We start from the raw sequence: 14591 nt of genomic DNA, 5'->3' as shown, positions 1-14591 counted from the left end.
GCACTGACATATCAATGCACGAGCAGGCATAAGGATCCACCCTTATAACAACATGGGGAAAAATGTCTCTTTCTAATCATGCAAGGAGGCACTGGGAGCAATGAAAGCAGACTCAAGTATCTGTGGCACACATCCAAATGCCCACACTCAAAGTATGTTTGTTTGAAAAATTTGTTAAAGCAATAATATTCCCGGGTGCTTTGGTGCTTTAAATGCACAATATCCTGTGGCTTGCCTTTGAAGAACTGTAGTCTGAGGCAGCTTCTTCTCCAGCTCATTGTGCTGCTGAATTTACAGCTAAATGAATTGAAGACATTTGTCAAAGTGTTACAAAAATACACATTTCCAAGGAGTCAATTTGCATGAGAGACCAGGCTATTCAAACACATATACTATTTATTTTCCCCAAAGTTGAGAAGAGAGTCATTGTGTAAAACATGACAGATTAACCCCTCACTAGAAATGAACACAAGTGTTGAGGATGAGGATGATATCCTTGTTATTTGTTATTTCAATTACCAGTGTTAATTTTAAAAAGTAAGGTCAACTATGTAATCTGCAGTATTGCCCCAGTGACCAATAAGCTTCTGGTGAATAATCCACAAAATCTTTACAATAACCTCTAATCTGAGATTCAATTACATATATCACTAGCATAATGGTTAGTTGTTATGACACATACATTACAGTATGAACGGCAGACAAACTGCTTATCTGCCTCATGGTGAAAATCCAGACTAGAACTAAAACTCTCAGGAAATTATAAATGTATCATTTTGCAATTCTATTGGATTTTTGTTTATAAATGAGCATCGACCACTGTCACTGACAACCAGTGTCTTGATGGATATGTTGCAGTTTGTTTATAATAACCATAGGGATTTGATTTTCAATTCTTTGCTGAATGTCTGTGACTAACCATTCAATATCTTTGCATTTAAAGGGGGGCTGCTACTATCTATTACTGGCCGTTTAAAGCTGCCACACAAAATTCTATTTTCTTGCCAGGAACAGAAAAAGTCAGGTTGTGCTGCACATAAATAATAGTGTGTGTGTAACTCAACTAAACCCTGAAAATCTGTAGATCAATTCAAAGTGTTTGATAGGTTTAGTGTAACTTTGTAGCTGATTGATGAACGGGTTTGATGAAGATTATAGGAGGATGTCATTATTATAATTTTGCGAAGCTTGCTTTAAGTTTTAAGCTAATTCTCTTACCCAGGTTATAGTTTCTCATAGTGCTGATTCTCTCTGATTCTCTCTGCTGATTCACTAATTTTTCAGTGTTTCGAATATTTAAGGGACAAAAAATAAATTCTGATTCGTATTGATTCATTTAGTGAATTAAGCAATTACATTGCATAAGATCTGTCTTTACATTTTGCTAACCTGTCAAATAAATGAATTAAAATTTCCCAGATATCCTTTATTATTTTTTTTCTCTCCATATTGACTGATTTTTTTTTAAGATTATCATTAGAGACCATGTGAACATAAAACTTGATGGATTAACGAACTGCACATTTAATATTGGAAGCATAAAATTAGCCCAGATTGTGTACAACATTAAAAGTATCCCACGAATAATGAGAGTAATTGACGAGTAACCGAATATATAAAACACTTTGGAATTGATTTTGTGGCGAGGATTTAAATTGAAAATATCTGAAAAATTGAGGGAGAAACACAAGGTCTAATAGTCACACTAAGCATTAAAGGAAAGACCTATGTGTTCAAAATTTTTATTTTTAAACCTTTTTTTATCTCTAGATGTACCATTTTTCTGTATGGATTCAGAAGCCTTAAATATTTGCGGGAAAATATAGAAAACCTCATTTTCATTCAATATTTTTGCTATTAATCTGATAGCTAATTTTTAATACTAAGGAAGATATTGTGATAGATTTTGTAGATCTAACTGTTGAATATAATCAATTTTATTTCTCCCCACACAGGGTAAATAAAGATTTTTTTTGGCACATTCAAAACTACACCCAAAAGATGACCCTAGACCGATAATAAGCTGTCCTTGACCCTAAACAAGCACATAGACGGCTCCAGTGGTAAGCCGACAATTATCACTGTGTCATTTCACCCCAACGGGCATACAATCACACTCGGTCTCTTGAGCAGATACTTGCACTCATTAGTACATACACACAAGCTTGAGCCTGAGAGTATAATTACATCACTTGAGTATCTAAAGGACTCCTGTCCAAATGTGCAATGTCCCTGGACAGCAACACAAACAGCCTTCCACATGCCAATTGCATGCTGCCACTCAGTGATAGTCAGGAAATATCGTTAACAGCTTAATTATGGACAAATTGAGCCTGAATAGAGGAGAAGACCAAAGGCAGTGTGCATGTTAATTATTTAGAGATCTTCCTCGTCTAATATTAAGACTTTAAGACAGACAGGAGGTATTCCTGTTTCTCTACATTCCTATCCAAGACAGTATATCTAACATGCATCCCCCATTTTTCACTCTCATTCACATGAAGACAGAATCACCGCAATTGTGCAAGGACTCAATAAAAAAACAGAAAAAAAAACAGAAGAACAAAAGACGAGGTATTAGCATAATACTGCTGTGCTATGCTTTCACTGTCAGTCTTTGCCAGTGCTTTTGGAAATCAAAATTTTGAATATGGAGGTGGATTTTGTATGCATCTGTGAATGAGACTCTTTGTGGGAGCAGCGATTCTGATTATGCATTGTGGTATTCCTCCCCCTCACTTACACTTGTGTGTGCATTCATTACGACAACTGAGATGGGAAAGATGAAGAAAAGAGCAAGAAGCTGTCCTCTAAGTTAAAGACCCTGGGAACCGCCCATGCATTGTAGAAAGCTGAAACTTAACAATAAGGGCAATGGGAAGATTAAGAATAATAAGGTAGACTGGGCGGAGGGGTGTTGCACCATCTCTGTCTCAGCACTTCTCGAAAGACTCCAAGGCATCAAGGAAATTATAGCACAGGTATCTATGTATGCTACCTATGTAGCTTCAAGGGTGTTGACAAGAACTCACCATTGCTGGGGGTAACGGGTAACTCACATTTTTAGGTCATCTGAGATGCTTGGGGATGAAAGTGGGATCAGGTCCTAATGTATTTCCTTTTAAGTAATTAACATGTTGCAATATGTGCCACAAACACAGAACATTAACCCACAACACCCCGGTTCGTCTGCCAAGTGTTTCATATGTTTAGGTTTTGGTGGTCGCAGAGGCAAAAACTCGGGCATGGGAGGATTTAGGGGAGACCGTGGAGAACGACTTCTGGTGGGTTTTGAGGAGATTCTGGTCCACCATCCAGCCTAGGAGGGAGAAGCAGTGCTCCGTCAATACTGTGCACAGTGGGAGCGGGGCGCTACTGACCTCAACTCGAGATATTGTAGATCGTTGGCAGGAATATTTCCTTAATCCCATCAAAACAACTCTCAATGAGGAGGTGGACCTAGGGGATCCTGGAGGGGACCCGCCTATTTCCGGGCTGAAGTTACTGAAGCAGTCAGAAAGCTCTTCAGTACCGGGGCTCCGGGTGTGGATGAGGTCCGCCCTGGGTTCCTCAAGGCTCTGGATGCTGTAGGGCTGTCCTGTCTGACACGGTTCTGCAGCAATGCGTGGACATCAGGGACAGTGCCACTGGAATAGCAGACCGGGTGGTGATCCCCCTAAAAGGGGGCTCGGATAGTGTGCTCTAACTACAGGGGGATCACACTCCTCAGCCCCCCTGGCGAGAGCTACTCAGTGGTGATGGAGAGGAGGGTCCGCTGGTTCGTTGAACAATGGATCCAGGAGCAGTGTGGTTTTCGTCCTGGTCATGGCCAAATCCAAGACCATAGTGGTCACCTGGAAACAAGTGGATTGCTCACTCTGGGTCGGGGAAGAGGTCCTGCCCCAAGTGGGGGAGTTCAATTATCTTAGGGTCTTGTTCACAAGAGAGGGAGGGATGGGGCAGAAGATGGACAGGCGGATCAGTGATACGTCTGCAGTGATGCGGAATCTGTATCGGTCTGTCATGGTGAAGAAGGAGCTGAGCCAGAAGGTTCCCACTGTCACCTATGGTCACGAGCTGTGGGCAGTGACCAAAAGAACAAGATCGTGGATATAAGCAGCCGATATGAGTTGTCCCCGCAGGGTGGCCGAACTCTACCTTAGAGATAGAGCGAGAAGTTCGGCCATCTAAGAGGAGCTCAGAGAAGAGTCCTGCTGTTGCGCATAGAGAGGAGTCAGATGAGGTGGCTTGGGCATCTGTTCTGGATGCCTCCTGGATGCTTCCCAGGGGAGGTATTCCAAGCATGTCCATCTGGGAGGAAGCCATGGGGAAGACCCAAGACACGCTGGAGAGAACATGTCTCTGAGCTGGCCTAGGAAAGCCTTTGGATCCCCCCGGAAGAGCTGGACCATGTGGCTAGGGAGAGGGAAGTCTGGGCCTCTCTGCTCTGGCTGCTGACACCACAAGGCAACTTCAGATAAGCAGTGGAAGAGGGATGGATGGATGGATGGATGGATGGATGGACAGCGGTTTGTAAACAACACGCAACTTCTATAGGCTCATATTGGAAACTCAACACAATGACCAGGCCTCAAAGACCTTAATGCATCTCATGAACTCTGAATGTTCTTGCGCTTAAAAATGACAAGAATCTGTATAGGAAAAAAAAAAAAATTTTTATGATGTTTTAAGTTGAATTTTCTCCTTCCAAATTCCACGGTCAGTTAACCCTAATCGGGTTATAGTGTCATCATAATGGAAAACACATCCTTGTTATTTGGCATAGTTTATTAAAGCTCGTGCACAAAGGGTTTAACTAAGGACTTGATGTGTGTCTGCAAATATGATTAATTGCTTGAAATCCCGCCTCTCTGGTTGCTTTCTTTGTGTCTGCTGACGGTATTAATAAAAATGGTGAGGCAAAAGGGGGAGAAATTACAAAAGTCAAAGACAAAAATGACAATAAAGAGAATGAGAGAGCGAGGAAATGTCAAATCAATGAAAGTGTGCAATGACTGACAGGGATGGATGAGAAAATTAGATGATGCATTTGAATGGGAGAGTAACAACAGTGAGATATATGGGAGGGGGAACAGAGCAGAAAAAATGATGGAAAAAGGCACGAGATGGTAGGATGGAGAAATGAGTAGAGTGAGATTATGTGTGTGTGTGTGTGTGTGTGTGTTATATTAATATCATCTAACCCTGACCAACTCATTAGGAGCAAAACCAATTAAGTCATTCAAATTCAGTTTTCAGTTGCCCTCAGTACAGCTGAACACCTCCCTAAATCATAGTCATGACTGGACATTGTCTGCCATGAAGAAAGCGGGATTTTGAATTTTACCGTATTAGTTTTAGGGGTTACCAAATGTTGGTATTTGGTAAGAGTGATGGACATATGCTCAGCAGGGCTTTGTTTTTTTGATACGACTAGAATAGGAAATTCTGATGTCTAGTTTTTAATTATAATGGGCAAACAATATGTTGGAATGGTATCAGGAAATGGCATGGTCTTTTGCACTACATTCAACAGTGACAAAATCAAAATTTTTAAGTAATAGTCCATGTTCAGTATCCCACTTTCCTCATATAGAAATACACTGAGAGAGTAGAGAGTAAACAGACAAACTGGAAGCTTAAACAAATGGTTGCAGGCCCACTGTATGAAAGGTGAGGAGATCAAATTACATCGCATTCATTTCACTGTGAAACAAGAGTGTGTAAAGAGAAAGTTTGCTAAATGTGTACTGGTCAACCTAAATTTTAAAACATCTCTGATGCATTAAACTCACAAAGTGAAAGAAGGCTTGAGTTATGCTGGATAAATGCATTTGGAAATGTAATGCTAGCTAGCTAAGTGGTATGCTAAAGAAGCGGATGATGCTTGAAAATACGGAACGTTTTATTATGCCTTTAGTTTCAATATCTGAGACCATGAGGAAAACACATTTATAATAAACACAAGGGGAAAAAAATCATACATTAAATCTCTAGGGTATTTGCTATAGAGGACAGCAACCCATAAAATACTGGAAAGACATTCTTGGAGAGGCACAACAATGGCAGCAACGTCTCCTTGCCACTGGGCTGCTTCAGGTGACAATGACTGGATTCCCATTGATAGGTTACTGGGTGGATGCCCCAGCATAGCCTGTGCAGCCAAGTTTCACTGGGTTGGTGAAAGCCCCTAACCCACCTTGCAAGCACATTGCAGCCAGCACTGTGAATCTATCTTATTTTTCTTCTCAAAGGCAGCCATGATGTCCTCCTCCAACAGTGCAGCCAGTTCAAGCCTTATGGATGTTTTGGTAGGGTTCACCAGAAAACAATAACAGACAGTGTAGGTTGGCTACCATATTCCCCCATCTCTCTGCTGTGAGGGGAAATCCCTCCTTTGACTTGCTAATCTTTCCCCTTCCCCCCTCACCAAATGAAGTAAATCTTCCACTGTGATGCTGGTGACCTGACCCTGTTTCCCCCAACCTGTGTGTCGCTGGTAACACTGCAAGCTACTAGCTGCTAGCATCTTTCCTCCATAATCACAACCTCAGAAATAACAATTTTGACCAATTTATTTTCATTCCCTGATGCTTTAGATCTTGACTTTGGTGTGGTTACCTGATCCAAGGCCTGTCCACCATGGGTATGGTAGCCAAGAAAATCAACTGATGCTTCAAATGGTGATACCATGGCCCAGTGTCTGCATCATGCAACACTTAAACCAGGAAATTAAGTCTGCACCAAAGAGTGGAGTTATATGGACAGTGCCACTCATGCCAATTTGAATGACCCAACATGTGAAAATTTGATACGAGGGAGTGGAAGGGGAGTATCCAATACATAACAATGAACTTAGTATGGGTTTCCATAGAAATATTTGGCAGATTTAAATAGTCTTTAATTAAACTTTATATTGGCACTGAATCAAAGATACAGCAGTGACATGCAAAAGGTAGCTTTGTAAAGCTGACATGTTTGGGATGCATGTCTTAAAATCAATTACATATGGTCGACAAATAGTACAATTTCTAATCATCACATGTTCTTCTGCTATTACATATTATTATTATTATTATTATTATTATTATTATTTCGAACACTGTTGTAAAGTGTTGGTTATTGGCTGAAAAAGCTAACAATAACAGAAATTATACATCTAAACCTTAAGTTCTTGAATGTGCAGTCAGAAGACCATAGCTGAAATTGTATAAATATTAATATACTGTTATATTGGCTGCCAACCCTTCTAGGCTTTTGTGGCAGGAACAGATTTGGTCTACTGCCACACAATGAAACATCATTCAACATTTATTCAAGTATATATCAGACTGAAAAAATTAGCTGGTTGCTATAGCCTTCGATATTTTGTATGTTTTCTGACCTTTAGTAATAAGTCAACTTTAGTGATGGACTGTCAAACAACACATAATACATTCCTGCAATCAGTTTCAGATATCTTATGTTGAGAGAGGCGTAATGTTCGAAGAGTAAATTTAAAGTGTCAGTTATTGTTTTTATGAAGAAAAGTTTCCACAAAAATATGAAGAAAGAGATTGTATGAAATTTACATGATGTTACCTGCCATTACGGATCTTGAAAAATAACCATTTGACCTGAGGGCCTGCTGCCCAACGGCCCAATTCCTCCACTCTCCCTCAATCTGGTCATCTAAATGAAATCTAAAATTTTATTACAAATTTTAAATTGTTTCAAAAGGTGCAAACACTTGCTCAAGCATTTTGATGAACAGAAATCTGGTTTGCAGGCTCCATTTTATTGTATGAAAGTTCAAGTCACTTGTATAACCTTGATGTTGGAGTGGCTCTCCTATGAGATGACAAAATTAATTTTGGTTTAGATTTAACATGTCTGATCTCACAAATTATAAGAATTGAAATTAAATGGAGTGTGGGTGCTCAGCATGCATTTCTGGGGGAATGGAATGATCTTAACATGAACCGTCACAGTCAAAGAGACAGAGCACCAACACAGCAAAATGTAAAAACCTCTTGATACCTGTCATTTATGCAGACATCTGAGGCTGGATGAGCCAGTGTATGTCTTTCTGAATAGTTAATTGCTTTTATGTAACAGTATCTGTATATGTGAGATCTCTTCAGCATTATACGCCCTTCAGCTCCCCCCCCAAACACACACAAAAAAAGGTAATGACATGTTTGCTTTTGGACAGTGGTGGGTGGAGGCTCTCTGTCAACCAAAAAACGCATCTGTAGATCATCATTAACTCAGGCTTTGTGGGCCTGCGTGAATATATACAACACTGAGTGACAGGATGCTCTTAAAATACAACAAATAAAAAGCATAAATGAATGCCTTTGGAACAACTAATCCTGACCAAGTCAAATCCTGATGATTATTAAGTCAAACAACCATCAAGTCCAACAAAACCCGATGTTTATTCGTGCATTCTTCTACTGAACCACACATAACTTTGTTTACTGAGATGTTTAAAAAATGTCCCTGCAGGAAATAGACAAGCCATAATAAAAGAAAGATAAAAAAGACACCACACGAGTCTAATGGAGGAAGCAAAATAATACAGCTAGCAAAGATGTCAATCATGTGGCTATGCATCTGCATGTTGCGTTGCCAAGGGAAATCTGTTAGTGTTTCTATGCAAATTTAGCAGAGAACAGTATCCTTTACACTGATGCATGTGTGTGTTGGCTTTATTCATAAATTCAGTGAATTAAACAGGAATAAATATGAACTGGTGTAATCAAAGTTTGTGTTCATATGTACACACAAACAAAATAACACATACACACAAGCAGGTGCTAGACTAAGATTTGTGTGAATGGATGTGAATGCAGGGCTGTCACAGCTGTACCCATGTTTCCTTTGTGTTTGTCACGTTTGTGCATTAGTCTGAGACCCATCTGTGTTTCAGCTGAACAAATCTCAGGTCATCGTTGGAGCGGAATGCTATTTATATATTTCATTATCCTTTTTCATTGTCACATCTTTCGTTCAATCCCATTGTCTCACACACCTTTTTGAGCTCATCTTTCAGTTTTCCCCCTCAGTAGTCTGCCCTGGTCTCGCTTACCTCAATCTCTCCTCCACTCTTTTCCTCATCAGAAATTCCTGCTTGTTCTTACTGGCTTTTGCCTCATGTGCTATAAAATATCCACAGTCCTCTGAGCAACCTTCATATCGTCCGCATCTTCAATTTCCACCGTCATGAATGAACAGTGTGTGCTCTACTAACTAAACGAAAGCTGGGAATAAACGGCAGTATTAGGCACCATTCACTCTTCATTAACTTATGCAAATCTGGTACTCACTCTGTGATTTCTTCAGTGACTGTGTGCTCAACCTGGAGGCGTGAATTGACTTCAATGAAGTAGTGTTTGCCATGTTTGTCGACCAAGAACTCAACGGTCCCAGCATTTTCATAGCCCACCTGGGAAAATGGGAAAAGAATTAAGGAATTACATTGCACAAGTCAGTTGATATTTATTGGAACAATAACAAACAGCAAACATTTAGGAGGAATGCGCCAACGGAATCTGTAAATGCCACTGTGACTTTAAGAAAATTAAAAAAAAAAAAAAAAAAACAAGAAGGGAAAATGGTTTTGCCAATGGTAGCATACCACCTTCAACGTTGTTATTTGAACTATTTAGTGCAAATTAAGCTGAATCCACAGAAAAACATTGTGAACATGTGTTGGACATACATTCAAAAGCTACCATTCAGCAAAAAAATATTTCCAAATTTAAATCTGCTGCCTTTTTTTGTCTCTCTTCTCACATTCCAAATTTCTTGAAAATAGAACACAATTAAACATTTAAAATAAAGGACTGGGCACTTTTCAGCTAAACCTTCTCTGTTGTGTTGATCAGTGCCTCATCGTTTACTCAGGGGTGTTTACCTATTTTGCATTCAATTATACTATTTAATTGTCCCTTAATTTCCATCCCCGATGACTGTAAGTGCTCCCAGTTATTGGCACTGTGCATGTCCAACAAACTAAACAGGTCTTTGCTCTTTGTTTGGCTCTGTTCATTATTTTAGCAAGATACCAGAAAACATTCATATCCAGACACAAATAGAACTATGACTTTTGATTCACTGGCCTATTAGTTATGGAACCTCTTTTTTCTTATTTACAAAAACATTAGCATTAGCATAAACATTTAAATTAACTGAAAATGTTTCACTGCATTGAAATGAAGCAAGAACTTCTTGAGAAGGCCTTCTCAAGCCACAGTCTGAAGCCTACTTCAAAATAATTGGATCCAAACAGTGTCATACTCCCCATTATCGCTGTTAAAGAGAATCTGGAAACTATGTTCCATATACAACCATAAATTTAATTCAAGAAATAAACAGCAAAGTCAAGTAACAGTGTCCGATTATTATTATTTTTTTTAAATGTGATACTGACATCTAAAAAATAAAAAGCAACGAAATGCAGTAAACAGCAAGTAAAAGAATGGCAGTGGAAAGCACTAAGGCCAAGCAAACAATGCTGACTGAAATAAGAAAGTATTGCTCCACTGGGACACATGTATCGTTGTTGTTGTTAAAGTGAATTCCCCTTCCACTGAATATCATCACATACCTGGACATCAATCAAAGGTCTCTTTAAAAAGGTGCCAAGACTAGTTTTTGATGTAAATCTCTTATTTTGTCAGCCAAAATGTGCCTCTTACTTGGAAAACACCTACAGTCTTTTTATTCTTCAGGTAGTTAGAACATTTAAAATTAAAATTTGCTGCCCCAAAAATGATCAAATATTTCAAATACTGTTTATGTATTAAGTACTATTATTATCATTATTATTACAAATCCAAAAGAAAAAAATGGTCTGTCTTGCACTCCTTATATTAACTTTAGGTTTTGATTCTATATTTTCATTCACTTAATTGAGAACATTTGGCTAGAAATGCATATTTAAACTTCAAAACTGAAATCTGTGTGAAGGTTAGAAATATCACAAAGAATAGTTTGGTGACACAAACCATTTGAATACATGAAAATGTTATCTTTTGATAGTCTTCTCCTTTCGGCTCTGTCTTCAGGGGTCGCCACAGCGAATAAACCTTCTCCATCTAACCCTATACTCTGTATCCTCCTCTCTCACACCAACTACCTTCAAATCCCCTCTCACTATGTCCATAAATCTTCTCTTTGGTCTTCCTCGAGACTTCCTCCCTGGCAGCTCCAATTTCAGCATTCGTCTACAAATATATTCACTATCCGTCCTCTGCACATGAACGAACCATCTCAGTCTGGCTTCTCTGACCTTCCCTCCAAAACATCTAACATGTGCTGTTCCTCTGATAGATTCATTCCTGAGCCTATCGATCCTGGTCACTCCCAAAGAGAACCTTAGCATCTTCATCTCCACGACCTCTAGCTCTGCCTCCTGTCTTTTCATCATTGTAAATGTTTCTAGGCCATACAGCATCTCTGGTCTCACCACTGTTTTGTACACCGTTCCTTTCATTCTGGCTGATACTCTTCTATCGCATAGTACCCCTGACACTTTCTCCATCCATTCTAACCTGCTTGAACCCGTCTCTTCACCTCTCTCTCTCCACCACTCTCGGCTGCTCTGGACTGTTGACCCCAAGTACCTGACATCCTACAACTTCTTGATCTCCACTCCCTGTAGCCTCACCATTCCACCCAGGTTCCACCATTCCACCCAGGTTCCTCTTATTCACACACATATACTGTCTAGCTGCGATTAACCTTCATTCCTCTCCTTTCCAGCGCATACCTCCACCTCTCTAGAGTTCCCTCAACATGCTCGCTGCTCTCACTACAGATCACAATGTCATCTGCAAACATCATGGTCCATCGAGATTCCTGTCTAACCTCATCTGTCAACCTGTCCAACACCACTGCAAACTTTTTCTGCTACTTTTTGGTCTACAATCCTCACCTCTTCTATCCTTGCCTCTCTTTAATTTTCAACATTCATCAGCTCTTCAAAGTACTCTTTCCATCTTCCCATCACTCTTCTAGCATCTGTCAATACATTTCCCTCTCTATCACTTGGACCTACTGTACATCCTTTCCATCTCTATCTCTGTTTCACCAACTTATACAGACCATTCTCTCCGTCCTTACTGTTCAACTGAGCACGCAAGTCATCCTACGCCCTTTCTTTTGCCTTTGCTACCTCTATCTTTACCTTATGCTGCATCTCCCAATACTCCTGTCTGTTTTCTTCAGTCCTCTCAGTTTCCCACTTCTTCTTTGCTAATCGCTTTCTCTGTATATACTTCTGCACTTCCTCATTCCACCACCAAGTCACCTTATCTAATTTCCTTCCAGACGATACACCAAGTACTCTCCTACCGGTTTCCCTGATAACATTAAATGTTAGTTGCCCAATCACCTGTAAGCTCTCCCTGACCACCCAGAGCCTTTCTCAACTCCTCCCTGAAAACCATATAACACTCCTCCTTTTCAGCTTCCACCACTTTGTCCTCTGCTATACTTTTGTCCTCTTGATCTTCCTTGTCACCAGAGTCTTCCAACAAATTGCCATCATATGCTGTCTGGCTACGCTCTCACCTACAACTACTTTGCAGTCACTGATCTCTTTCAGGTTACCTCATCAATACAAGATGTAGTCTACCTGCGTGCCCCTACCTCCACTCTTATAACTTACCCTATGTTCCTGTTTTTTCTGTTTTTTCACTACAACTATTTCCATCCTTTTTGCAATATCTACCACCATCTGTCCCTCGATGTTCCTATCCTGTATACCAAATCTGCCCATCAATTCTTCATCTCCTCTATTCCCAGCACCAACATGCCCATTGAAGTCTGGACAAATTGTCACTGTCATCTCTGGGGATATTCTGCATCACTTCATCCAGCTCATTCCAGAAGGTCTCCTTCTCCTCAAACTCATATCCCACCTGTGGGGCATAGCCACTAACAACATTCAGTATCACAGCTTCAATTTTCAGTTTCAGACTCATAAGTCTATCTGACATTCTTTTCAACTCCCAAACATTCCTAACAAACGCCTCCCTCAAGATAACTCCTCTTCCATTTCTCTTCCTGTCTATACCATTATACCATAATATAAAGCCTACGCTTCAAAGTTCATGGCCTTTTCACCTGGCCTCCTGGATACGCAGTATACCCACCTTCCTTCTCTGCATCATGTCGACCAACTCTACCTTTTCCTGTCATAGTCCCAATATTCAAAGTCCCTACTCTCAGTCCCAGTGTCTTGCCTCTCTTCTTACTCTGTTTCCAAACACACCTTCCTCCTCTCCTTTGACAATAATTCATCCATTTATAGAGGTACTTACCATTGAAATGCAGTAATTAAGGAGAATTAAGAGTAAGACAGTGGAAAAAAAATATTCATTGTCTATTCCTACTCTCATGAAGTAAGGGTTGCAGTGGGGCTGTAGTCTCCAATGAAACTACAGCATGTTATTGGACTGGGTGGCACGGAATCATGGAAACCCGGAGGAAATCCATGCAGGCACGGAAAGAACACACAAACTCCTCACAGAAAGGCCCACTGTCGGAAATGAACCAAGGGCCTTCCTCCCATGAGGTAGAAGTTCTAACATTTGTGTGGCCATGCTGCCCATGATCCAAAAAATAAATAACAGTTGAAGTTTAAAATATTAGGCCTCCTCCAAAAAACCTGGGAATCTCAAGGGAAGCTTACTTTTATTGAGTGGGAGCTGCAAGCAAACAATAATGACTATATCAACACTTTATCGAAATCATCTTCATCATTAGACAAGGCCAGCTTACATATAAATGACTTGCAAACCAAACACTATAAGTTTTTGCTTTGAGATAATTCATGCTTTTGAAACTTTGTGCTACTTGTGAAGCTGCTACCATTTTAACTTGAAAAAATGATCAATTTTTGGTGATTTGTCAGTGTGTTTTAACAGCAAAGGACATGAAAACAGCAATTGACTTTATGCCTTTTTCTGATATTACTTGTCTGATATTACTTGATATTACAAAAATATTAAAGTGATGAAAATGTGCTAACAAATGTAACCTATTTTGTATCAAAAAATGGGGGTGGAAGACAAAATAAAATTAGTAATCAGCAGTCCAAATCAGAAGCTTCATTCAAAATGATAAATTTCACTTGAACTGTCCCACAGAATATCAAGTATCAAAACTTAAGTCAAGGCACAGAAATGGCAGGTTGAGAGTGGGAGCTGTTTTTTTCAGTCACTTTGGCAATGATGAGTATCGGAGCACAAACTGGAGCAATGATCAAGACCAATTCAATCATTTCAGTGTTCGTACAAACTTCACCCTAATTCTAAGCCACCCCAGTGCCCTCAGGCCGGCTTTGACTTCATACATTTTTGCAAGATTATTTGTCAGAACAATCGAATATGACTGAAGCTGAGGCCAGCGTTGCAGGAGCTGATGAAAGATGAAACTGCAGCAATTTTGCAAGTCATCAAGCACAATTTTCCCTAAAAGGCTCACAAATGCTTTGAAGGTAAGGTCACAATGAGAGGTAAAACTTCATCTCTCTGCACGCACGCACACTTTCTTGGTTATCTGCAGAATACTGTCAGGAAATCTCTATGAATCATGTA

The 14591-nt window shown here is 39.9% G+C and overlaps 1 protein-coding gene across 2 annotated transcripts in view; it reads right to left on the bottom strand.

The window, feature by feature from the left end:
* pcxb (pyruvate carboxylase b) overlaps positions 1-14591 on the bottom strand; it is a 307943-nt gene that overhangs the window by 235612 nt on the left and 57740 nt on the right. For both annotated transcript variants that reach the window (XM_086165402.1, XM_086165403.1), the window contains one exon: positions 9312-9430. In XM_086165402.1, coding sequence (XP_086021528.1) covers positions 9312-9430 — 119 coding nt within the window. The remainder of the gene's footprint in view (positions 1-9311; positions 9431-14591) is intronic.

Source organism: Fistularia commersonii, chromosome 19 (genome assembly GCF_037954325.1).
Source record: "Fistularia commersonii isolate RoL2024-O1a breed Wild chromosome 19, RoL_Fcom_v1.0, whole genome shotgun sequence".
Classification (NCBI taxonomy): domain Eukaryota; kingdom Metazoa; phylum Chordata; class Actinopteri; order Syngnathiformes; family Fistulariidae; genus Fistularia; species Fistularia commersonii.
The sequence above is the reverse complement of the archived record's forward strand: the minus strand, read 5'-3'. Positions and strand labels throughout refer to the sequence as shown.